The sequence below is a fragment of the Cyanistes caeruleus genome, chromosome 22 (assembly GCF_971803275.1).
Source record: "Cyanistes caeruleus chromosome 22, bCyaCae1.hap1.1, whole genome shotgun sequence".
Lineage (NCBI taxonomy): Eukaryota > Metazoa > Chordata > Aves > Passeriformes > Paridae > Cyanistes > Cyanistes caeruleus.
In genome coordinates this window covers 7,392,299-7,417,748 of record NC_141722.1, presented here as the reverse complement: position 1 = coordinate 7,417,748, position 25,450 = coordinate 7,392,299, and the positions used below count along the sequence as shown (strand labels likewise).

The 25,450-nt window shown below is 55.0% G+C and overlaps 2 protein-coding genes across 6 annotated transcripts; both read left to right on the top strand.

Annotated features, from left to right (window-relative positions):
- The first annotated feature begins 1,071 nt into the window (after nt 1–1,071).
- On the top strand, nt 1,072–14,695 carry GPR157 (G protein-coupled receptor 157). 2 transcript variants are annotated; one of them, XR_015278662.1, is made up of 6 exons: nt 1,072–2,079; nt 7,244–7,457; nt 8,907–9,101; nt 9,913–10,186; nt 12,699–12,763; nt 13,513–14,695. XR_015278662.1 is itself a non-coding variant. In XM_086860215.1 (5 exons), the coding sequence occupies exons 1-4, from the start codon at nt 1,703–1,705 to the stop codon at nt 10,153–10,155; spliced, it is 1,029 nt and encodes a 342-aa protein (XP_086716341.1). In that variant the 5' UTR covers nt 1,072–1,702; the 3' UTR covers nt 10,156–10,186; nt 12,699–12,834. The 2 variants fall into 2 exon arrangements, 1 of the variants encoding a protein (XP_086716341.1); XM_086860215.1 differs by lacking the exon at nt 13,513–14,695 and having other exon boundaries at nt 12,699–12,834.
- LOC111938674 (solute carrier family 2, facilitated glucose transporter member 5-like) lies at nt 14,683–25,120 on the top strand. 4 transcript variants are annotated; one of them, XM_023940549.2, is made up of 13 exons: nt 14,683–15,058; nt 15,539–15,666; nt 17,462–17,560; nt 18,199–18,359; nt 18,841–18,965; nt 20,770–20,922; nt 21,002–21,127; nt 22,028–22,215; nt 22,561–22,671; nt 22,925–23,026; nt 23,428–23,503; nt 23,804–23,931; nt 24,527–25,120. In XM_023940549.2, exons 2-13 carry the CDS (start codon nt 15,610–15,612, stop codon nt 24,752–24,754), a joined length of 1,554 nt encoding a protein of 517 aa, XP_023796317.2. In that variant the 5' UTR covers nt 14,683–15,058; nt 15,539–15,609; the 3' UTR covers nt 24,755–25,120. The 4 variants fall into 4 exon arrangements, with proteins under 4 accessions (XP_023796317.2, XP_086716335.1, XP_023796318.2 ...); XM_086860209.1 differs by lacking the exon at nt 14,683–15,058 and adding an exon at nt 15,116–15,300; XM_023940550.2 differs by lacking the exon at nt 14,683–15,058 and adding an exon at nt 15,152–15,259.
- Nucleotides 25,121–25,450: the final 330 nt, after the last annotated feature.

The following is a 25,450-nucleotide window of genomic DNA, read 5'->3' as shown; positions in this document are numbered from 1 at the left end:
TCCCTGTCCTGTCCCTGTCCCGGTCCCTGTCCCTGTCCTGTCCCTGTCCCGGTCCCTGTCCCGGTGCCTGTCCCTGTCCCGGTGCCTGTCCCGGTCCCTGTCCCGGTCCCTGTCCCGATCCCTGTCCCGGTCCCTGTCCCTGTCCCTGTCCCTGTCCCTGTCCCTGTCCCTGTCCCGGTCCCGGTCCCTGTCCCGGTCCCGGTCCCTGTCCCGGTCCCGGTCCCTGTCCCTGTCCCTGTCCCTGTCCCTGTCCCGGTCCCTGTCCCGGTCCCTGTCCCGGTCCCTGTCCCGGTCCCTGTCCCTGTCCCGGTCCCTGTCCCGGTCCCTGTCCCTGTCCCGGTCCCTGTCCCTGTCCCGGTCCCTGTCCCGGTCCCTGTCCCTGTCCCGGTCCCTGTCCCTGTCCCGGTCCCTGTCCCTGTCCCGGTCCCTGTCCCTGTCCCTGTCCCTGTCCCGGTCCCTGTCCCTGTCCCGGTCCCTGTCCCTGTCCCGGTCCCTGTCCCGGTCCCTGTCCCGGTCCCTGTCCCTGTCCCGGTCCCTGTCCCGGTCCCTGTCCCTGTCCCGGTCCCTGTCCCGGTCCCTGTCCCGGTCCCTGTCCCTGTCCCTGTCCCTGTCCCGGTCCCTGTCCCTGTCCCGGTCCCTGTCCCTGTCCCGGTCCCTGTCCCTGTCCCTGTCCCTGTCCCGGTCCCTGTCCCTGTCCCGGTCCCTGTCCCGGTCCCTGTCCCGGTCCCTGTCCCTGTCCCGGTCCCTGTCCCGGTCCCTGTCCCTGTCCCTGTCTCTGTCCCTGTCCCGGTCCCTGTCCCTGTCCCGGTCCCTGTCCCTGTCCCTGTCCCGGTCCCTGTCCCTGTCCCGGTCCATGTCCCTGTCCCTGTCCCTGTCCCGGTCCCTGTCCCTGTCCCTGTCCCTGTCCCGGTCCCTGTCCCGGTCCCTGTCCCTGTCCCGGTCCCTGTCCCTGTCCCTGTCCCTGTCCCGGTCCCTGTCCCTGTCCCGATCCCTGTCCCGATCCCTGTCCCGGGATCCCCGCGCTCTGCCCGGCCCAGCCTCTCATGACGCCGGGGGCGGGCCGGGCCCGGCGCTCCCGGGGCTGCTCCTGCGGCGGCTGCTGCGCCCCGTGCCGGGCTCGGACAGCGACTGGGGACACGGTGACAGCGACTGGGGACACGGTGACAGCGACTGGGGACACGGTGACAGCGACTGCGGCCATCGGGACACAGTGACAGGGGCTGCGGCCATCGGGACACGGTGACAGGGACTGCGGCCACTCGGGACACGGTGACAGCGACTGCGGCCATCGGGACACGGTGACAGGGGCTGCGGCCATCGGTGACAGGGACTGCGGCCATCGGGACACAGTGACAGCGACTGCGGCCACTCCGGACAGTGCGGACAGAGCGGGACGGTCACTCCGGACAGTGCGCGCCCGTCCCGCGGGGCTGTCCCCTCGCTGTCCCCTCGCTGTCCCCTCGCTGTCCCCTCTCTCCATCCCGCTGTCTCCTCTCTCCCCACTCTATCCCCTTCGTCCCCCGCTATCCCCTCTGTCCCCTCTGTTCCCTCTCTCCCCCTGCTATCCCCCCTGTCCCCTCTGTCCCCCCTGTCCCCCCTGTCCCCTCTCCCCCCTGTCTCTCTGTCCCCCTGTCCCCTGTCCCCCCTGTCCCCCCTGTCCCTCTGTCCCCTGTCCCCCGTCCCCTGTCCCCTGTCCCCGGCCATGCCGTCCCCGCTGCCCCCCACTCGCTTGCGGCTGGCGGAGCGCGGGGCGGTGCTGGTGTCCTGCTGTCTGTCCTGTGCGGGCTCCGTGCTGCTGCTGTGCTCGCAGGCTCGCTGGCCGGAGCTGCGGACGCGGCCCCGGCAGCTGCTGCTGCAGCTGTCCCTGGCTGACCTGCTCTCGGCCCTGTCCTACTTCTACGGGGTGCTGCGGGACTTCGAGCGCAGCTCCTGGGACTGCGTCCTGCAGGGCGCCCTGTCCACCTTCGCCAACACCAGCTCCTTCTTCTGGACCATGGCCATCGCCCTCTACCTGTACCTGAGCATCGTCAGGGGCTCGCCCGCGGGCGAGGCTTTGCTCTGGTGCTTCCACGCCGTGAGGTGGGTGCTGAGAGCTGCCGGGACCCCCGGGCACCCCCAGCCCTCCCCGCCCGAGGCTCTGTGCTCTCCTCCTCCTTCCCCTCGGATTCCTTGTAAACGGCGTTTTGTTGTCTTTTAACGACCCTGCTTGTTCTCCCTTCCCCTTCCCGAGTGAAGAGTTGGAGACGTGGAAAAGTTAAAGGTTTCTTGTTCAAGGTCGCTTAGAAAAATCTCTGTCAAGTTCTAATGACTGGAAATCCCGGCTTCTGCCTTTCCTCCAGTCTGCTCTGATGTTCCAGAATAACAAACCTCGTGTCTGTGGCGCCTGCCTGCTGCTGCCCAAGCGTTTGGGATCTGTTCCCACGGGTGCCCAGCTTCCCCTGCCAGCCTGGTCCGTGCATCCTGCCCCTCTGCCCAGGCAGCATCCCGTAATTCCCGGCAGGAGAGCGCTGTCCACGAGTGATGAAACTGCTGGGGAAGCGCTCTGAAGGTTGCTTTGGCGTGTTTGATTGAAAGCAAGCCAGACCAGAGCACGGTGTAGCTTTATGTCTGCTTCTGCTATTTAGGGCACTGATTTTCCACATCATGTTTAGTAAAAGCTTTCATTATGCAATTGGAGCTTGTGGAATCATGTGCTGAGAAAACAGTGATCCTTTAGTCCCCCGTGGTGCCAAGCTTTTGCAATAAATTATAAGAGGAGTGATCTGGTTTAAAAGGGGGGGAAAAAAGCCCTCAGGACAAGTAGAGAATTTTCTTTGGTTTCTTAGTCCAGTATTTGTCACCTTTTAGTTTCAAACAGCATCGTTTGGCAGATGATTGCAGTAGAGCTGAGTGCAGGTGAGGATGGGCCAGAGACACTTTGAGAACTCCAGTTCCTGCCCCACCTGCTGGAATTGCTGAGAGAAGAAGCACTGGAGGAGTATTTATGTTATTTCATCTCAAGTAAATAGAGTTGTAGTCAGAGCTGTGGTGAGGACAGGGTGCTGGTAAAGAACATGTTGCTTAATGGATATAAAAACCCAGCCTGACTCCTTCGTGGCCATTCTGGTTCCACCAGGCACATCAAAGCACTCAGGCAAATCTGGCCTATTTGTAATTTTCCCAACTGCTAATTGCCTGTGTGGCTTTTCCTGTACTTCATTTTCTCCAGCTGGTTTAATGCTCCTCAGCCTGGTCAGCCACCAGGAGAGGAGAGCAACAGAGCCACTGAAACAGCGCTGGCTGCGATCTGTGCTCCCTCTAAAAACTGTAAAAATCCTGGGAGATTGCTCCTTGGCACAGAGGGAGAGGTGCTCAAACTGAGCTGCTTCTGGCTCAATTTGTTTGGTTTCTTTTCGGTTCTTTACAATAAAAATGAAACCACATCTTGGTATTCATCAGCACCATTTGCTCTTTTCAAAGGCTGTAGAGCACCTGTGAGCAGGTTCTGCTTTGTAAATGCCTCCTGTTCTGTGCAGGGCCAGTTTAAAGCTGCTTCTGCTTTATGATCTGTCTGAAAAGCCAGAGAAAACAAGTGAGGACGTGTTCTCTGCCCATCCCCTCGTGACACATCACCCTGCTTTCCTTCCCTGCACTTGTGGAGTTACCTGAGAAATTCATCTCTGGACATAATGCTTGGAGATGGAGCTGACTAAATACATGTTGGGAGTCGGTATCCGGAATTTTCCTGAGGGAAATCAGGGTGTCCCAGGGGATGAAACCCGTCAGACGGGTTTGTGCCAGGGATTCCTGTGGTAACACATCACCAGTTCCAGCCTGGAGAGCTGCAGCCTCTGCTTTGCTTTGAAACCTGTTCAGCTCAGAGGAGCTTTGAAGAGAAGCAGCTCTGGAAACTCTTGGCTAGCTGGAACACGTGAGTTGTGGCATCAGAACCCACCTTGGGATCGTTTCCTGCTCGGCTTTTGGTACCAATTGCTGACATTTGAAGGGTTTTCATTTCATGATTAGGCTGTGCAGATATTATAACCATAAATACACTTTCTTTTAAAAAAACATCTATAACATATGCATGCTTACATATTAAAATTTGTCATATATTAAATTATATTATATTTTATATACAAATGTACATATATACATTTATAACCATGCATAAATATTCATGTCCATGGAGTGCCTGGGTCCTTTCATGCACTGCTGCTCTGTTCACCTCACTGCTTCATGGGCTGCCTCCTGCATGGTTGAACTGGGTTCAGCCATGTTCAATCAGTTCAATCAATTCAATCAATCAATTCAATTCAATCATGGTTTCAATCAATTGAACTGGGCCAGATTTGGAGTTCTGGTTACGATGTGTGCTCACTGCTCCTTCCTGGAGCCCGATTTTCTCTCCTTACAGGGCACAAACTGCTGTCCCCAGAAGGAGCTGTGTGCAGCCCTGCTGGCTGCAGGCTCCTTGTCCAGCCTGTGCAGGCAGGTGACAGCAAATCCCTGCTTGTGAGAGCCCCAGGGGGAGCAGCAGCTGTGAGCAGAAATCAAAATGTGCTTATCCACAACTCTGACCCCAGAAAACGGGGGCAGGTCGAGCTGAACGCTGCTGGAGCTCCTCACCCTGCTTTGTTTGGTGTGACTGCAAAGATCTGCTGGGTTGGATGATTTTTTTATTCACAGCTGACCAGGAGCTGTATTGGAGGAATGAGTACTGTTGTTCTGTCTTACAGGTTGGATTTCCAGCCTTTTTACAGGAAGGAGGAATCATCTTCCCTTCTCTCACTGTTTGCAAAGTGTGCTTTGGAGAGGCCCAGCTGACACGAGGGTTCTTTGGGGCTCAGAGGAGTATTTCTGCTTCTCTGTTACCTTGGATCCTTTTTATTGCAGTCCTTACACTCACCTGGGGTGCTGAGTCCTGATCTGCAGTTCCTCCTCTCCCCTGGCTCAGCACTGGCACTTGGCAGCCCTCCTGACTCTGTCACTTAGGAGCTCTGAAGAAGAACCAAAGCACCAGTCTCAGTTCTCCTTTCCAGCCTGCTGAGATGGAGCTGAAATTCACAGAAATGTCTGATTCCTTCCTAGCTCCTTCCTAATTTCACTTTGTTGGTAATCCCTTTGCTTGGTGTTGGTGGTAAATATCCACCTGATCCCAGAATGCTATTCCAGTGCTAATTCACTTCCCCTTAATGCTGCACTTTTCTCCCACTCTCTCCCTTTCACCAGTTATCTCCTGAAGGTTTTGAAGTCCCTTTCTTAGTGGTGAGTTATTTCCTGCTGTGGCCTCTCTGTGTCTGTACTTACACTGTCCTGTCTGACATCCACAGAAGTCATTTGACCTGCCTTTATCTTAATTCTCTTTCAGCTCGATGATGACATCGCTATTTAGGCAAATTATTCACTTAATTCACTTCCTTTTTGTTGGTGCCTTTGTGCCTTAAAATGGTTTTTCTAAGGAAGTGAATTTCTCTTGAATGCTTTCCCTCAGTGCTCAGCTCTCCCAGGGGTGCTGAGAGTGGAATGTCTTTGCATTTGCAGAGTTCTTTCTGAAAATTCACCGGGTTTACCAGAGTGACTCCTGGATTGTGTGGAAACTTTCTTGGTGGTGGTGACGTTTGGGATGTTTTTAGAAGTCTGCTCTGATAACAGAGTGGGGAGGGCTCCCTGCAGCACAGCTGTCCTTAAATAACACCACTGCCTTGGATTAGCACTGCTTGTTCTGAGCTGAGCCCTGAAACAAAATGTTCTCAACTCTGAAGAGTTGACTCTCAGGTTTTTTACAGCCCGGTATTTATATTTGTTTCTTTTGTTAGTAGCTGAATCTTAAATAATGATTTAAGAGTAGGTAATGGGGTATTTTTGAAATCCAGTATCATGGGATTGTCTCTGATTGGGCTATGGAGTTTCAGATAAAGTTTTGCCTACCTAGTCTGGTGTCTCTGAATTTTGGGGGCAAGATCCTTTCCATGCTCCTGCAGCTGCTCCAGGCTGTCAGTGAAGGCTGTTTGAGAGCAGGACACTCATGGATCTGTTTTCTGTGTGCTGGGGAGGGCAGGAGGGTTGTGCTGTGTGAGCCCCTGTCCCTGTCTCAGGGGTGGCTGTGGGAGGGCAGGTGACACATTCAGCTCCATGCAGGGCACTCTGCTGCTGTCATTTTTGTTTGGGCTGCTGGGATTCTTCTGTTCTTCCTCATGGTTTCTTGTGGGCAGCCCAAGCTGCTGAGTGATTTAATTCGGTGTGTCACCACAGTTATTTTTCTTCTAAATGCTTCCCTGTATTTGCCTCTGCTGTCAAGTGAGAAGCCAAAGCCACAGGTCCAAGTTATGTGAATGTGGCTCCTCTTTTCTTTCTCAGCTTTTTGCTGGTACTAACAGTACTTTTCCCTGGCTCTTTGTCCTTCAGAAATTATATTTTTGCTCCCAAAATATTTGCTACACCTCCACTTAAAAGCAAAGTAAAGCAAACAAACAAAAAGGCACTGATAGAATGAAGTTGTGGATTTCTCTGTGTGCCGAGTTTCACTTTGGAATCAGGAGGTGGGACTTGGCTGCTTGTGCTCTGAAGGCTCAGCATCAGCTGGCTGGGTCCTGCAGGAAAATCCCATTTTACAATGCCCTGGCCTTGTCAAATCCTCAACCTGCTGGTGTCCAGGAGGGAACAGGAGAAGGGCAGGAGGTGGGCTGGGTCCTGCTGCCCTGGCTGCCCCCCGAGCTGTGCAGCCCTGTCACTGCTGGGCACAAAATGATTCACACAGACCCAGCTCGAGGTGTGGTGAAAGAAGAAGAGTTTATTTGTTCTTTCAGTATTTGTAGGTTTCTGACCAGGACCAGGGATTGGATAGTCAGGTCACCACCTTCCCAACCACACTGGCTGTGAGAGATGTTCATCACAAGGCATATCTTTAATGGAATGGATAAACTCCTGTGTTTATAGTTACTCCTGGGAAAATGGTCAGAAATGATGGAAACCGTATCGAAAGGGCTGATTCTCAGGGCAGCTCAGAGTGCAGCACATCCCTGACCTCTGCCCTCAGGGCTGGGCTCCACATTCCCACAGTGGGTCCCTGGGAGGTGGATTTGCAGTCCTGGGTCATTCAGTGCCCAACACCTTTTGGTCGTTTCTCCTCAGCTGCAGCTCCGGGATAAACGCTGGATTCCTGCCTGGGGGAGATCCCCTGGCTCTGCCACCCATCTCCTGAGGTGTGGGGGGCTCAGCTGAGGATGTTCTTGGCTTAACCTCCTTCTCTGTGTCCCCCCAGCTGGGGTGTCCCCCTGGCCATCACGGTGGCCGCTGTGGCTCTGAAGAAGATCGGCTACGACGCCTCCAACGTTTCCGTGGGCTGGTGCTGGGTGGACCTGGACGCGGAGGATCGGCTCCTGTGGATGCTGCTGACGGGGAAGGTGTGGGAGATCCTGGCCTATGTGACCCTGCCAGTGCTCTACATCCTCATCAGGAAGCACATTAACAGAGCAGTGAGTATTTGCTGCTGGCTCCATCCCCCGTGCTCTGCGTTCCTCGCTGCTCAGCAGCTGCACAGGCAGGGGATGCTCCAGGGCTCTGGAGTGTCCCCAGCCCCGGGAGAGGCAGTGCCCTGATCCAGCACACAGTGACTTAGCACGGGCAGAATGTAAAAGCCCTTTGAAAAGGAGCAGGGCTTGTGGGATGTTCATCAGGGAAATGCTACAGTCAGAATTGAAACGGAATGTGAAGGACAAATCCAGCTTTAATCAGTTTTCTGCAGTTCCACTTGTACCGAGATTGGAATTCTCCAACCTCATTCCTTTCAGTGTCTCCAATGGCAGTTTGTGTTTATGGGTGTTACTCTGTACTGGCAGCTCACAGCTCCATTTGGGAATCCAGGCACGGGATGGCTTTGGGCACCACACGGGAGATTCCCTGTCCTAGCAGGGCTTTGGGATTCAGAGCTTCAGGGGTTGCTGTTCCTTGTGAACACACGGAATCCATTTGGACAGCATTTGCATAACAAATCCAGATGAGAGTGGCAGGAGGAGCTGCATGCAGAGAGTGCTCTTCTCTCTGAGCTGTGTTAGGGAAAGGAGCCCCACCTGTGGGTTATTTCCTTCTGGAACTTTCTGCCTCTGCTGTGCTGGGGACAAACACAGCCCTGCTCAGGGCAAGGGCCTGCAGATGATTTGGGATAAGGAGGCACTTTCCAGAGGGAAGGGAAGGGAAGGGAAGGGAAGGGAAGGGAAGGGAAGGGAAGGGAAGGGAAGGGAAGGGAAGGGAAGGGAAGGGAAGGGAAGGGAAGGGAAGGGAAGGGAAGGGAAGGGAAGGGAAGGGAAGGGAAGGGAAGGGAAGGGAAGGGAAGGGAAGGGAAGGGAAGGGAAGGGAAGGGAAGGGAAGGGAAGGTTTGCTGGTGCCTGTCAGCATCACCAGGCGTGCAGGACACGCTGTCCCAGCCATGGGCAGAGATTGCAGTGTGAGCTCTGCAAACCTGACCTGGCCTGCCTGTGCCTCTGTCCCTGTCCCTGCCCGTGTCCCTGTCCCTGTGTCCCTGTCCCTGCCCGTGTCCCTGTCCCTGCCCGTGTCCCTGTCCCCGTGTCGCTGTCCCTGCCGGCTCTGGGGACACGGCCAGAGCTCTGGGGTGTCTCGGTTCTGTCTCTGTTGTTCCCCAGCCCCCGGAGCCCCCGCACTGTGCCCGCCTGTCCCCGCAGCAGCGCTGGGCTCTGCAGAGGCCGAGGTGGCCGCTGGTGGCTGTCCCCTGTCCCCTCGGGTCCCAGGGGCTCTCCTCTGTCCCCCCGGGTCCCAGGGGCTCTCCTCTGTCCCCCCGGGTCCCAGGGGCTCTCCTCTGTCCCCCCGGGTCCCAGGGGCTCTCCTCTGTCCCCCCGGGTCCCAGGGGCTCCTGTCGCTGCGGGAGAGGCCCCGGGGCCAGCCCTGAGCCCTGTCCATCCCCCGAGCAGCGCGCTGCGCTCTCCGAGTACCGCCCCATCCTCCCGGGGACCCCGGCCCTGCGGCCCCGCGCCAGCATCGCCGACACCAAGCTGATCCTCATCCCCGTCATCTTCATCTTCCTCCGCATCTGGAGCACCGTGCGCTTCATCCTGACCCTCTGCGGCTCCCCCGCCGTGCAGAACTCGCTCCTGGTTGTCCTGCACGTGAGTCCTGGGGAGCGCCGGAGGAGCGCTCGGGGCTGCCCAGAGCGGGATGGGCACGATGGGATGGGCACGATGGGCTGGGCACGATGGGCTGGGCACGATGGGATGGGCACGATGGGATGGGCACGATGGGATGGGCACGATGGAGGCCCGGGGGACAGTGGGGACAGCGGGGACAGCAGGGACAGCCCTGCCGGGGACAGCGGGGACAGAAGTGCAGCAGTGACAGCAGGGACAGAGGTGACAGCAGTGACAGAGATGCAGCAGTGCAGCAGTGACAGAAGTGCAGCAGTGCCAGCAATGACAGAGGTGACAGCAGTGACAGAAATGCAGCAGTGACAGAAATGCAGCAGTGCAGCAGTGACAGCAATGACAGAGGTGACAGCAGTGACAGAAATGCAGCAGTGACAGAAATGCAGAAGTGCAGCAGTGACAGCAATGACAGAGGTGACAGCAGTGCAGCAGTGACAGAAATGCAGCAGTGCAGCAGTGCAGCAGGAGCAGTTCCAGCAGCATCTAGTGGCTGCAGAGGAAAGCTGCACTGGCAGGGATGGACGGGCCCAGCTGCTCCAGCTGTTTTGGGAAAACAGCTGCGAGGGGAGCTCCGGGTGTCGGATCCCGGCAGGCTCAGCCCGTCCTGCCCACACCACCAGCAGCAGCTCCCCGGGTGCTTTTGGGGGAAAAAGCTCATTTTTCTGAATTGCTTGTTCTCCAAGGCGGTGTCTCAGTCCAGCAGCTGCTGTGACTCGGTGTGTGCCCTTCTCGGGGGTGCCGGGGGAGCGGCCCCGGTGATTCCTCGCCTCCCTTGCAGGGGATCGGGAACACGTTCCAAGGAGGAGCCAACTGCATCCTGTTCGTGCTGGGCACTCGGGCCGTCCGTGCCCGGCTGCGGGCCCTCCTGTGCTGCACTCACTGCCACCAGCTGGCCTGGCCTGCCCGGGGGTCCCACGGCTCCTGGCAGCCCCCCAAGGACAGGGACAGGGACAAGGACAAGGACAAGGACAAGGACGTGCCCGGCCCCGAGCAGACGAAGCCGCTGCTCTCCAGCACCTGAGCTGCCCCGGCTGCTGCTGATTCCTCTCTTGGTAAAACTCCAGCGTGAGCCTTTGCTGCTGCCCTGTGCACTGAGGGAGGGGTGGGAGCAGTGCCAGGGGGGTTCTGCTGCTGCTCTGGGGTTCCCTGTCTGACTCTGCAGCCCCAAACCATTTATAGAAGTGCTCTGCTCCCTTTCCCTGAGCTGTTCCTCGAGGCTGTGAAAGGAGGAACTGGGCTGCAGGGCTGGCTGCCCCACAGGGGCAGGACAGCAATCAGAACTGGAGAGGAATTGGAGGCTCTTTTCAGTGTGAAATGCCACGTGCACACATTTGGTCACTGCACAGATCAGATGTTTTGCCCACGAGGGGATGCAGCCCCTGCTGCCCTGAAGCGATTCAATTCACCCAAGCTTGCCTAGGAAGTGTCTGGGAGCAAAACTTGGCCAGAAGCTCCTCATTTCAAGTGCAAGACCGGGCACTGATGTCCCTGCACTGCTCTGGTTGTGTGAGCACCTCGTTTCCTGCAGCTTGAGCCCATGAGCTGCAGAATCTGTGGGGGTGTCAAAGCTCACCCAGGGCAGGGCCCGTGGGGCTGGGGGGGTTTGTGTCTGTGGAGCAGCGACACAGCTCTGGGTGCCAGAGAGCAGCTGAAGGAGGGGAAACCCAGAGCAGCAGTGCTGGGATCAGCTGGGATGGGCTGGGATGGGTTGGGATGTGCTGGGGTGAGCTGGGATGCACTGGGGGGAGCTGGGATGAGCTGGGATGTGTTAGGATGAACTGGGATGAGCTGGGATGTGCTGGGATGCGCTGGGATGCACTGGGATGAGCTGGGATGTGCTGGGATGATGTTGGGATGAGCTGGGACGCGCTGGGATGAGCTGGGACGTGCTGGGACGTGCTGGGATGAGCTGGGATGAGCTGGGGTGAGCTGGGATGATGTTGGGATGATGTTGGGATGATGTTGGGATGCGCTGGGATGAGCTGGGATGAGCTGGGATGAGCTGGGATGAGCTGGGATGCGCTGGGATGTGCTGGGATGTGCTGGGATGCGCTGGGATGAGCTGGGATGCGCTGGGATGAGCTGGGATGCACTGGGATGAGCTGGGATGAGCTGGGATGATGTTGGGATGCACTGGGATGCACTGGGATGTGCTGGGATGTGCTGGGATGCGCTGGGATGAGCTGGGATGTGCTGGGATGAGCTGGGATGAGCTGGGATGTGCTGGGATGTGCTGGGATGTGCTGGGGTGAGCTGGGATAAGCTGGGGTGAGCTGGGATGATGTTGGGATGCGTTGGGATGTGTTAGGATGCACTGGGATGAGCTGGGGTGAGCTGGGATGTGCTGGGATGTGCTGGGATGAACTGGGATGTGCTGGGATGAGCTGGGATGCGCTGGGATGTGCTGGGATGTGTTAGGATGAACTGGGATGTGCTGGGATGCACTGGGATGAGCTGGGATGAGCTGGGATGAGCTGGGGTGAGCTGGGGTGAGCTGGGGTGAGCTGGGGTGAGCTGGGATGATGTTGGGATGCACTGGGATGCGCTGGGATGTGCTGGGATGCACTGGGATGCGCTGGGATGTGCTGGGATGCGCTGGGATGAGCTGTCTCTTCAGGCAGAGCACAACACCCTCTATGAAAGGACACTGCTGTGGTCCCCTGCAGGTCCTGCTCAGTCAGAGGGCTGGGGCAGCAGGCAGGATGCCTCTCTGGATCAGGATCCTGGAGGTTCCCAGGCTGCTGGGAATGGCAGGGCTCTGAGCAAACCTCTCCCCATGCACCTGTTTCTCCTTCTCCCACACCACACAGCCCAGAAAAACAAAGGACTTTTAATTTGTCATCAGTTGCCATTTTTAATTTGTGGAAGAGGTTTTTGCAAGGGGAACAGGAGCCTCGTGAGCTGTCTGGGGAGGGAGGGCAGCTGCTCCGAGCCCCCGGCTGTTCCAAAGCTGCTTTTTGGCTCCTTGCAGTCGTGTTTACAGCAGGCAGCACCATTCCATGGCACAGAGTCCTCGGGGACTGTGGGCAGAGATGAGTCCTGTTCTCTCCTGAAGCCTTGGCATTCACTTTATAATTCTATTAGTATATTTAAAGCCAAGTGTGCACAGGCTGTGTAAACACGGGGAGTCCTCAGGAGCTCTGAGCCCATTTCATGGGGCTGCGAATGGCTCTGCTCTTCAGCCTCCCCAGAGTCTTTGAAAGGTAGATGGAAGCATCTTATCTGTGCCAGAGATGACTTCAAGAGGATTTTTCCTCCTTTCAAAAGGCTTTTAAAAACTTCTGAAAGCTAAATAACAACCTTGGTAGCTCAACCTCTTGTGAATCCCACAAGGCTTGGAAAGAGGAGCTGTGTTAAACTTCTTGCACAAAGGTAGGATAGATATATTTTAATTTTATGAGACTCAGTATCATGCTGTGTTCAGTTTTTTTGGAGCCAGTCCTGAAGAGAGAAAGTAAAATTGTCACCAACTTGGCCTAAGGTAAAACAAAACAGCAGAAAAAACCCCCACCAAAAGTAATCAAACCAGACTCCATGTTCTCAGTTTGCCTTTTTCCATTGCAGAGCTCTGAGAAATGCTTTTGGAGGGACGTGCCAGGGATGCATTTCCAGCTGCAGGCTTGCTGCAGGTGAGGGATGGTGCCACAGTCCCACAGAGGGAGCTGCAGCCCGGGGAAAGCGGCTCTGGAGAGCTGAGCCTGGACAGATCCTGCTCCTCACACTCCTCACACTGCTCAGCATCAGTGCTGGGATGCTCTGGGACCCTCTGCTCAGCCCAGCTCCAGCTCAGCTCCCCTCCTTCCCTCGCCCTGCACTGCAAACATTAAAACTCCTTGGGGTCTTGTTTTTGTGCCTGGCGAGGCTGTGCTTGGTGAGTTCTGAGGTGAACCATGCCCGAGGGGCAGGAGAGCTTCAGGAGCTGCTGCAAGGACTGTCCTGGGCACAGAACCCAGCTGGGCTGGGCTGGGCTGGGCTGGGCTGGCTCCTGCCCCTCACCCCCCAGGACAGCAGGGATTGTTTGGTGCTGGTGATGGATGGTGCCCCTGGGTGTTCACCCCTCCTCCTTGGTGTCCAGGGGTCACCGTGGGCTTTGTGGTGGCACCTTGGGGGTTCTCCTGAGGGAATGGGAGCCCTGCAGGCTCCTCGGTGCCCAGGGACACCGGGATGTGTCCCCAGCAGGGCCAGCCCTGCCAGCACAGGGCAGGGCTCTGAGCTCTGGTGTTTGCTGTGCTTTGGGAGCGCTGGGTCACCCTGGGAGGGGCTGGGCCTTTGTGTGCCATTTGGAGATAATGTTTTGCCTCATTCACAGCTCCTCACTTGCTTGTTTTTAAAGTATTTTCTCCGACTTTTACAAAATAAAGTTCTGTTTCTTTACCAGGACGGTGCCCAGCTTTGCATTTGTGCAGCAAAACCAGGATCTCGTCTGGTTCTTGGTTCCAGAGCTCTGCTGCTGTTCCCTGCAGTGTCCCTGTGGATCCAGCCCATTGTTGGGATCACACTGTCACACTGTCACACTGTCACACTGTCACACTGTTCCCTGCAGTGTCCCTGTGGATCCAGCCCTTTCCCAGTGCTGGGGTCACCCTGTCACCCTGTCACCCTGTCACACTGTCACCCTGTCACACTGTCACACTGTTCCCTGCAGTGTCCCTGTGGATCCAGCCCTTTCCCAGTGCTGGGGTCACACTGTCACACTGTCACCCTGTCACACTGTCACACTGTCACACTGTCACACTGTCCCTGCACAGTCCCTGTGGATGCAGCCCATTGTTGGGATCACACTGTCACACTGTCACCCTGTCACACTGTCACACTGTCACACTGTTCCCTGCAGTGTCCTTGTGGATCCAGCCCTTTCCCAGTGCTGGGGTCACACTGTCACACTGTCACCCTGTCACCCTGTCACCCTGTCACACTGTCACACTGTCACACTGTCACACTCACCCTGTCACCCTGTCACCCTGTCACACTGTCACACTGTCACACTCTCCTTGTCTGACTGTATGCCGTTTGTACAGCTGCTAAAGCAGGGGCTGTGTATGATTTATTTTCAGGCAGGTCATTTATTTCTTAAGTCCTTGTTTCACCTAAAGTCCCACAGTAGCTTAGGGGCCCAGAATATTGAATTAGCCTTGCCTGAATGTGCAATTCCTTCCCAAAATGCAGGAACAGGGTTTGAAGACCACAATAGAGAATTCTCCTTCCCTGTATTTAGTGGGTGTCAGGGCAGCTGTCATTCTGCTAAGAGCTCCCAGAGGGTGATGCTGCCTTTAAAGGACTGGAATTCCATGATGGAAATTTGTCCTCTTTGCAGTTTCCCCAGCTGTGGGGCAGAATTTCCCTCTTGCCTTAAGATCTGTGAAGGTGAGGACAACACAAGCTGCTGAGGGGGCTCGGGCTGTGGCTCCCCATCAAGTCCTTCAGGCCGTTCACAGAAAATAAATGCAATAAAAGAGAGATCCCAAGGAGCCTGGGGACTAAATTCCACCGCACTGAGATCAGCAGGGCTCTGCTCTTCTTCCTGCTCTGGGGCATGCTGCTTCCACGTGGAGGAGGCGATGCTGCAGCCAGCCAGGGAACGTGTGCAGGACATGTGGGAAAGAGGTGTTGCTCAAGAGATGCCTTTTTCCTGGGCTGGCTGATGAAAACAGACCAATAAAACAAGAGGTTTCTTCTGTTTTCTCTGGCTGCTGGGGATGCCTGTGAACTTTGCATTTCTCTGATAAACTCACCCACAGTTGTAGTGGATGATTAACCAGGGCTCTTAAAGCAGTCCCATAACAGAGGAGGTTAAAAGAGCCACAGCACGTGTGTCCCCCCTGCATGGAGAGGGGAGGGAACTCGCTGCTCTGGACAGACACAGCCACAGCTCTGGGAGGAGGACAAGCTCTGAGGACTGCAGGAGAGCCTGAGCCAGCTGCCAGGTAGGACCACGAGGAGTGGGTTTTTTGGCCCAGGGTGGATCTGTGCAGTTTGTGGCTGCAGGGGCTACCTGGGGCTCAGGGCAAACACCCTCTGTGTTGCCAGGGCTGCTCCCCGTGTTCCCTGATGCCACAGTTGCTGGGCAACACCTCCAGCTGTAGCAGCCCCAGCTGCAGCTCCTGGCTCTCTCCTTGTCCATGCAGGTACCGGGGGAGCTGGCTCATTTCACCAGCTTTGCTGAAAGGTCTGCCCCTTCTCGCTGGGGAGATGAGCCCGTGCCCCCCGGCACTGGGCAGCACCTCTGCTTGAGGGTCTGCTAAAAGAACATCTGACACTGGCAAGAGCTGGAGGAAAACTGGATGGGAGCCACGGGAGAGCCAGGCAGAGGATGGGGATGATCAGCCCCAGCGCCTTACCCCCGCTGACAGAGCCCAGCGGTGATGGGATGTGTTTGGAACTCACAGAAGGTTTTTTCTGTGCAGGACATTTCCATCCCCCGTGGCTGCCTGGGCTGGAAGAAGCTGCTCTCAGCATCTGTGATTCACACACCAACATGAAGCTGAAAGGAGGGAAGCAGGAGAGCTCCGAGGGCAGTGAAGGTGCCAAGGGGGTGAGTGTTTTGGCTGCCTGCCTCCAGCCTGAGTCTGCCACGGGGATCCAGAGTCAGCCCTGGGGCTCTGTAAAAGGGAGGAAGAGTTGAGATCTTTTGGGCTGAGATGTTTCTATTCCTGACCCCAGTTTGTGTCAGCCTGTGGCACAGCGTTGTGCTGAGTCCCGTGGTTGTCTGCAGCTCTCCCAGCCCAGAACTCCTGTGTGACTTTCCCTTCTGTGTGACTTTCCCTTCTGTGTGACTTTCCCTTCTGTGTGACTCTCCCTTCTGTGTGACTTTCCCTCCTGTGTGACTCTCCCTCTTGTGTGACTCTCCCTCCTGTGTGACTCTCCCTTCTGTGTGACATTCCCTCCTGTGTGACTCTCCCTCTTGTGTGACATTCCCTCTTGTGTGACATTCCCTCCTGTGTGACTTTCCCTTCTGTGTGACATTCCCTCCTGTGTGACATTCCCTCCTGTGTGACTCTCCCTCCTGTGTGACATTCCCTCCTGTGTGACATTCCCTCCTGTGTGACTCTCCCCCTGTGTTTTCTCTCCTACTTTCCCATCGGTGTTAGGCTGGATGGGGCTCCTTTCATGGCAGTGTTTGGGAGCCTTGCACAAGGCACTGCTGGGCAATGCCAGTGGTTCCCTGAGAGTGCTGGATGTCAATAATTAACACCAGTGGCTCTTCTAAACTCCTGGAATTTGGTTTATGAGAGCAAGGCAGGTGCTTTTCATCACCAATGAGAGAATGGCAGCAGTCTCCTCCCAAAAAAAACCAGACCTGAGAGCCTCAGTCTCCTCCTGATCCTTAGGCTGAGATCAACTTGAATTTTGATCTCCTGTAACACCTTAAACTCTGCAGACCCTGGAGCTGAGCTGCCAGAGATTCTGAGGAACAGGAAGAAGCTCCAGTGGCTATTTGGACAAATGGTCAATTAGGGAGATGCCAAAGCCCTCATGTGGGACCTGAGCTGAGTGCTGGGACAGAAAACCTCGCAGACTTTATGTCCATTAAGGCTGGTGACGGTGGCAGCAAACGAGATTAAAATGAAAAATGACTTTATTTATGTAGCAGCAGTGAGATGCATTAGTGAATAAAAACCCAGCCAAAAAAAATCTCAACAATCCAGCTCTGTCAACACAGCCTGGGGGCTGCATGGCAGCTAAACTGTTGTGAAAAGCGAGATTTTTTTGGATTTTTGTGACTGGGGGATGTGTGCCCACAACAGGGTGCTGATCCCACAGTTCCCCTCCTCTGTTCCAGTGCAAAGTGCAGCTCCTGTAACCCCTCAGCCAAGCCCTCCATGGGCTGCTTGGATAAGTTCTAATTGGCTTCAGGGGCAATCAGATCCATAAATAGCTCTGTCCCAAAATACAGAGGAAGAAAAAACAAACAGGAAAGGGATTTTGCCACTTGATGCAAAAATCCCATATTTTTAAAGCTTTCCCGTGCCAGTATCCTGTGTTATTCCACTGTCCAATTTGCACATTGGGAAAGAATAATTGCATGCAACCTTTTTCCCTGCAGGGTGGTGTTTTAAGAATGGTAACTTGAAAAAAAAATTAATCACTCAAATGATTCGTTCCTACCAGCAAAGCAGAGTAAATTGCTCTAATGACTGTGGGCATATCAAGCAGAACAAAATGAGTTGTAATGGAAACAACCCATTGGGCTGTTACAGGCAGCAAAACGAAAGGAAAAACACAGAAAGCGAGACTTCCTTTGTTTTTACTTAAAGTTATTAATGCCTAAAAGCCAGACCCATTTCCAAGGTGGTGTTCATGGATTTTTTTTGTCTCTCCCCCTGCAGAAAATGACACTTCCCCTGGCCCTGGCAGCTCTGGTTTCTGCCTTTGGATCTTCCTTCCAGTACGGCTACAACGTGTCTGTGATCAACTCTCCTGCCCCGGTGGGTGAGCCCAGCTGGGAGAGGGGCAGGTGTAACATCCCAGGAATTACCTGGCCTTTGTGGTGTCTGGGCTTGTCCCCTCTGTGCCTGGGTGTTGTGTTTTATGGCAAGGCAGACACCCTGGTTCAGGAGCCAGCACAGTGGCCACACCCAGGCCACTCGGACCATTCACCCACAAGACATCAAAATGTGATGGATGGCAAAGAATGGTGTTTATTGTTGGAGAATTTGCCATTTTATAACCTAGGCTCACTGTGCTACTCCCATCTGCTTCCATCTCAGCCAGGTGCTATTGGCTATTTGCAGGGGTTGTTACCATCCTAACAGAGAGGGGGTTTTACTGTCTTTCCGTGACATTCCGATATCTTCTGAGTGCCAAAACCTTACTTCAACACCTGGGACAGCTGAGCTCTGGGTGCCTCCCCCTCTGGCCACCAGGCACCTCCTGAAGGGCAGGAACAGTTTTCCAGCCCAGGCTTCTCCATCCCTCTCTTGCATTCATTCCCCAGCTCGCCCATTCCGGATTTTTATCAGGACAGTTGTTTTAGGGCAGAGCTTTACGGCATTTGTTGTTATCTAACCTTTACAGCATGGAAATTGTACTCACTGTGCCAAATGTGCTCTGTGTCTCCCTGCAGTACATGCAAGACTTTTACAACAGGACCTACCTGGACAGGACTGGAGCGCCCATGGACAGCGGCTTCCAGACGCTGCTCTGGTCCCTCACAGTGTCCATGTTCCCTCTGGGTGGCCTCTTTGGCTCGCTCATGGTGTGGCCCATGGTCAACAACTGCGGCCGGTAAAGTGAGAGCTGGAGCTGAGGTCCTGGCCGCCCTCTGGGAGGAGATAAAATCATCTCCTGGTGACTGGGCCTTGCCCAGCCCTTCAGCAGCCTGAAATTCCCACACACACCTTGAGGGGAAAGCGGGGGATGAGGGAGAGCTGCTGGGCTCAGCCACGGCTGTTGGCTCCCGTAAATTGAAGGAATTGATGTGGTTCTGGTGTGGCCAAGGCCGGGCTGTGGGCCCTGAGCCAGGCAGGGCAGCGAGGAAAGGAAGCCCTGGGATCTCAGATCAGGCCCAGCTTCTGCTGCTCAGGTTTCCTGAGAAGCTTCACTTCTTTCTGAAACCTTCATTGCCTGCAGGAAAAATGGGAATTGCCATTTCCTCCTTGCTCAGGGTTTGGCATGGTGTGAGTTTTGGCCAGCCTGACACAGAGGGGATCCCTCTGCAGTTCAGAAATGCCCAACTGAATCCATCTCTTTTCCTGTTACCCTGCAGAAAGGGCACTCTGCTGATAAATAACCTCTTCTCCATCGCTGCTGCAATCCTTATGGGAACCTCGGAGCTGGCCAAAACCTTTGAAGTAATCATCCTTTCCCGTGTTGTCATGGGAATATTTGCTGGTAAGTGGATGGTAAAGGGAGAGCAGTAAATATTTCTTTGGCTGTGGAAAGGTGTTTTATTCTCCCAACAGATGCTTTGACAGGTTGCACACACTTTAGAATCTGCATGACAAGGCTGTTCTTTAGCCCGGTGCAGAAGTACTAAAGATCATTGGGAGATAATGGCCCTGGGACTGGAATTTAAACTGCAGGGAGGAGATGTGTGTCTGTAAATGCAGCAATAAACATCTGCTGGGCACTGCAGCTCCCACCACCAGCAAACCTGCTGAGGATAATCTGCTTTCCCAGACAACTTAAAGCAGATAGTCTATTTCTTTCCTTTTCAACATAACCAGAAAAATCCATCAAAAGCCTTGCCAGACCCAACAGTCCAGCCCTGGAACTGAGTGTTTTTCCTGCAGGAGAAATGCTAAAAGGGAGAGCAGAGGGCTCAGAGCCACTGGGTTTCCTGCAGGGACAGAGGGAAGCCGAGGATATCTGTGTGCTCCTGGTGTGAGTGGCTTTACTGGAGCTGCAGGAGCAGGGGACAAGCAGAACCACGCTGGGTACCCCGAGCACAGCCAGGTCTAGAAAGGTCCTGAGATCATTTAGGCTCAATTAATTGGCTCTGGGCTGGTGAGACTGGCACACTCCCTGGTTTATTAATGAGCTGGGATAGCTTGCAAAGACAAATTTCCTGCCTTAGCTCACCAATTGCTGCATGTACAGATCAAGCTGCTTTCCCAAGCCAGGTTCTTGTTTTCCTTTTTTTTTTTTTTTTTTTTTGTTAGTCCAATGGTTTTATTTTGGCTCTTGATTCCCTTCAGCCTGGCAGCTGCTCTCAGCACTGGAGCTTGGGATAAATGCTAAGGGTCTTGTTAAATGTGATCCCTCTTTCCAGTTATTTATAACCAAAACCCAAATCCAGCCTGGCTGCCCTGGCTTGTCCTTCTCAGGCTGACCTGGCCTCAACTGTGGGCGTTGTGCCTGGAGAGGATCTGGGAGGATCCCAGTGTCACCCTCTGGCACTGCTGGAATTTGTTTCTGTAGCTTTTAGGCCTTTTAGCTTTCAAATATCAGCCTGATCACCTTTGTAACACCCGGCTCCTGAAGCCCAGGGCCTCTAGAAATGTCAGAGTCGCCTGTGGTCATTTGACTCCAGGAGTTTGGAGCTGCCAGAATTTGCAGCGTAAGCACAGGAGCTGGCAGCTCGCTGGGGTCACTGTGGGCAGCCCTAGAATGTTCCTAAAAATAACCTGTGTCCCTGGTGTCCTTATTAGAGCATAAATACCTATTCCAGCAAGGCACCTGCAACACATCCCAGCCCAGCAAAGCTCTCAGCACAGCCCTACTGAGCAGGGAATTTTTAAAAGCTAACACAGAGTCACTTCCTTCCACTTTCACATCAGTGTGTCTGGAGACTGATTTCTCTTCTCGTTTTAGAGGAAGAAAATGTTCCTCTCTCATCCTTGGAGTTTGTTTCCAAGCCTGAAGCAGCAGGATTTTTGTGTGTCTTGTGCTGTTCCTGTCAGAGCCTGCTGGGAGAAAGCTGCTTTTAGGAGGATGAACACTGAACACTCAAACCAAGACACCCCCAAATCATCTGCTGGCTCTGTAGGCAGGGAGGCTCCTGCTAATCCTGTCAGACTCCAAAAATGCTTTGCTGCCCAGCAGCTGGTAATCCAGACCCTCAAAGCAGAAGGGTTTGAGGGTGAAGTTTCTGCACATCCTGTGGTTCAGCAGGAATCTCTTTTGCTCCCCATGGGGAATCAGCAGCTTGCTGAAGCTTGAGCTGCACGTCCAACACCGTTCTCTTAACTTCTAGGCCTGGCTTCCAATGTGGTTCCCATGTTCCTTGGAGAAATGGCCCCCAAAAACCTGAGAGGAGCTATTGGGGTGGTCCCACAGCTCTTCATCACCATTGGCATCCTTGCAGCTCAGATCCTCGGTCTCAACAGCATCCTTGGGAATGCTGAAGGTAAAGCTCTGGCTCAGGCCCTCTCCGTGGGCTCCACAGGGGGAGGATTTCTCTCAGCTCACATCTGGCCTTGCTGCAGGGTGGCCTGTGCTGCTGGGGCTCACTGGGATCCCGTCCCTGCTCCAGCTCCTGACACTGCCCTTCTTCCCCGAGAGCCCCAGGTACCTGCTCCTCCAAAAGGGCAACGAAAAGCAGGCACGGAGAGGTACGGTCCCATCCTGCCAGGGGGGCTGGGATGGACCTGGCTGTGGGACACACACGAGGGGGGAATTCTGCAGTGATGTGCTGCTGGTGGGGGGGAATTCTCGGAATGCTGCTCGTATGGGGATCCCCAGAGCCCAGCACCACTGCCCAGGGTCACAGCCTGCTGTGCCTTGCTCTGAAACAGGACAGCTCTCTGTAAACCTGCGGCTCTCAAATCCCCTGGGCTCTCAACTCCCCTGGGGCTCTCAAATCCCCTGGGCTCACAACTCAACACCCCTGGGCTCACAACACCCCTGGGCTCACAGCTCCCCGTGCTCCCCCTGAGCTCCCCTGGGCTCACAGCTCCCCTGGGCTCACAACTCAACTCCCCTGGGCTCACAACACCCCTGGGCTCACAACACCCCTGGGCTCACAACACCCCTGGGCTCACAACAACTCCCCTGGGCTCACAACAACACCCCTGGGCTCACAACAACTCCCCTGGGCTCACAACTCCCCTGAGCTCACAGCTCCCCTGGGCTCACAACTCCCCTGGGCTCACAACAACTCCCCTGGGCTCACAGCTCCCTTGGGCTCACAACAACACCCCTGGGCTCACAACACCCCTGGGCTCACAACTCCCCTGGGCTCACAACTCCCCTTGGCTCACAGCTCCCCTGGGCTCACAACAACTCCCCTGGGCTCACAGCTCCCCTGGGCTCACAGCTCCCCTGGGCTCACAGCTCCCCTGGGCTCACAACAACACCCCTGGGCTCACAGCTCCCCTGGGCTCACAACAACACCCCTGGGCTCACAGCTCCCCTGGGCTCACAGCTCCCCTGGGCTCACAGCTCCCCTGGGCTCACAGCTCCCCTGGGCTCACAGCTCCCCTGGGCTCACAGCTCCCCGTGCTCCCCACCAGCTCTGCAGAGGCTCAGGGGCCGGGAGGACGTGGATGACGAGATACAGGAGATGTACCAGGAGGACCAGTCAGAGAAGGAGGAAGGGCAGTTCTCTGTGCTCAGCCTGTTCACCTTCAGGGGCCTGAGGTGGCAGCTCATCTCCATCATCGTCATGATGGCAGGCCAGCAGCTCTCGGGGGTCAATGCTGTGAGTGGGGCAGGCCGGGGGTGCAAACGAGGGCTGGAGCTTCAGAGGGGGTGATGGGGGCAGCGCTGGCACAGCAGAGAAACCCAGGGGTGCCCCTTTGCCCAGGACACAGCCAGTGTCACCCTGGGGTGGGCCAGCCCTGGCCAGCAGCAAATCCATGGACAAGGTACAGGGTCAGCTGCCCTGTCAGTAACTGGAATCTTTATAAAGTGCTTGTGCACAGATCCAAACACCAGAAGTGGACAAATTCCGTCCTCAGGCCTGTGTGTGCACCAGTGCCAGGATTTCAAAAGGGGGATTGATTCCCATGTTCTGCCTCTGAACACTGCTGTGGTTCTGCTGCAGGTGTTCTACTACGCAGACAGGATCTTCGAGTCAGCAGGAGTGCCCAGCAGCAGCATCCAGTACGTCACCGTGTCCATAGGTGCCATCAACGTCGTCATGACTTTGCTTGCTGTAAGTTTGTGCTGGGGCTCTCAGTTCTGACTTGCCTCCCCCCATTGAAATGAGGTTGTGCTCGTGGAATCCTACAGGCACAGAATGGTTTGGGTTGGAAGGGACCTTAAAGATCATCTCACCCTAAAAACCTTCCCCTAGAGCCTTATTTGCACTGGGAGGTGCTTCCCATGACAGATGTCCTGTGGTGTCCCTTGGACAAAAACATCTGCAGCAATTGCTGAGCCTCTGTCCCCTCTCCTGTCTGTCCCAGGTTTTCATTGTGGAATCCCTGGGGAGGAGGATCCTTCTCCTGGCTGGCTTTGTGCTGTGCTCTGCCTCCTGTGCAATCTTAACTCTGGCCCTCAACCTCCAGGTACATGGGAACAGCTCGGGTGGTCCCACCCATGATTTCTGGACTTTACAGGGAACAGGCCACTGGAATATTTTGAGGATGCTTCTACACCCTGGGGAGGAAGGGGCAGCATGAAAGGTCTCTGTATTTGCATATCTACCTTAAAGAAAGCCAGGAAAAGCTGTGATCCTGCTTGCCTGGATGCTCCTCCCAGGATGTCACTGCATGTTCACAGCTCCAGCTGCATCCCCCAGCAAGGATCATACCCAGGCTGGGCTTTCTGTGTCTAATTATGGACATGTCTGGCACTGAAGGGTGGCACAGCCTTCAAATGCCTCCAGATCTTACTGTGAACAGTGCCTTCAGTGTGCTGGGGATGCTCAGACAGGAACCACATCTAACCTGTGATCCCATCCTCACAGACCACTGTCTCCTGGATGTCCTACCTCAGCATAGTCTGTGTCATTGCCTACATCATTGGACACGCCATCGGACCCAGTGAGTGCCCACAGCCCGCCCAGTCTCCCCCACAGGCTGGGTGAAGCCAGGTGTTGTGCTCAGTTTCCAACCAAAACCTTTGTGGGGCTCCTCCAGGGAGGCTGGATTTCAGCTCTGTGTGCCCACGCCCTGTGCAACTGCCCCAGTTTTTATCTTTAAATTGAATCCTTGTTTGATTTACTGGGTGCTTCTAAACGCTGATAGTCAGAGAGCCTTGTCTGGGCTGAAATGAGCAGTGTAACTGGGAATTCAGGGTGAGGGGGTTGCCTCTGGGATTTCCTCAGCTGTGGTGCCCTGCAGGTCCCATTCCCGCTGTGATGATCACGGAGATGTTCCTGCAGTCGTCCCGACCCGCGGCGTTCATGGTGGGGGGCTCTGTGCACTGGCTGAGCAACTTCACCGTGGGGCTGGTGTTCCTCTACATGGAGGTGAGAACCCCAGCACAGGGCAAGGCTGGAAATCAGCTGCTCCCCCTGCTCTTACAGAGAGGCTTTGAGGAGCTCTGAATGCACTTGCTGGCTCTCAAAACCTGTGTGTGGGATTGTGTTAGGGGCAAGAGCCTGATGCTCCTCAGCACTTTCCCATCACACCTGGCTGCTGCACAGGCTTTGAAAGAAAGCAGTTTGATTGCCAGGACTCATCCTGAGCTCAGGAGCTTGGAAAAGATGGCAAATTCCCCATCCTCCACTGCAGGATGTGCCTGTGGGGGACAATTTCTGAAATGTGGGTGCCCTGTTCAAACTGCTCCCAGCAGCAGTGACCATAAACTGCTGCAGCCCCTGCCTTTAACCTGTGCAAAGGCAGCTGCTGAGTTCAGTTTCCCAGTAAGTTTCCAATAAACCCGTGGTGGTTTGAGAAGACAGAATCTAAAACCACCCCAGCTTTGAGTGGTTCAGCTCAAAGTATGTGCACCTCACTGAGGCTGCTTCTTCCATGGCCAGTGCAGGGTGCAGCAGGTCCAGAGCAGGTAAATCCCACCTGGAATGTTGTCCTGACCCCTGCTCTCTCCTGTCACTGCCCCAGGCTGGGCTGGGGCCCTACAGCTTCCTCATCTTCTGTGCCATCTGCGTCACCACCATGCTTTATATCTTCTTCATCGTTCCTGAGACCAAGAATAAAACCTTCATGGAAATCAACAGGATCATGGCCAAGAGGAACAAAGTGGAGATTCAGGAAAGCAAAGAGCTTACAGATTCCTACCCCCTGCAGAAGCAGGAAGAGAAGAAAGTGCTCTCCAGCAGTGAGATGTGACCCAGCTGTGTTTGGCCTGACAAGATCTGTTCAGCAGGAAAACAAATACAGGGATTCCTCCTTTGATGCTGATCTGACAATCATGGAGCTGTTACGGCTGGAAAAGACATTTAAGATCAAATCCAGCAGCAAACCCAATGCTGCCAAGTCCTCCTCTTGTTTCAAGACAAGTCCTGGGCCAGCTCAGTTCTGTGACCAAGTAGCTTCACGAGGTGAAGTGTCCCTGGTGTCCTGGTGACACATCTAGGGACATGAGCCAGCCCTGGGCTGGGTGTGGGGCACTCGTGAGCAAGGAGTGCACTGAACTCCAGAGGAACTTGTGAGCTTGAGGGTCCAGCAGGGGGAAATTAAATTCAATCTGGTGTATCAGTGTGCTGCCCTCTGTTCTGAAAAAAGCAGAATTGTTGAACAGCTTGGCATGGATTTTGTGTTGTAGATGGAGAATCCTTCACACTATTTACATTAACCTTAGAACATTAGTGTATATACACATAAAGCTGCACTCGAGTTTGTGATTAGTGTTGAAAGAGGAGATGTTTCTGTGCTCTGTCTCTACATGCACCACAGAAAGGCAGAGCTGTGCCAAGGCACAGGGATTGCACAGGACTTGCTGGCAGAGCTGCCCTGCCAGCACTTCACATCTGCTCTCCCATGGGACCCAGCTGCAAGGGAAGGGGTGGTGAGCTGCTGGTGACA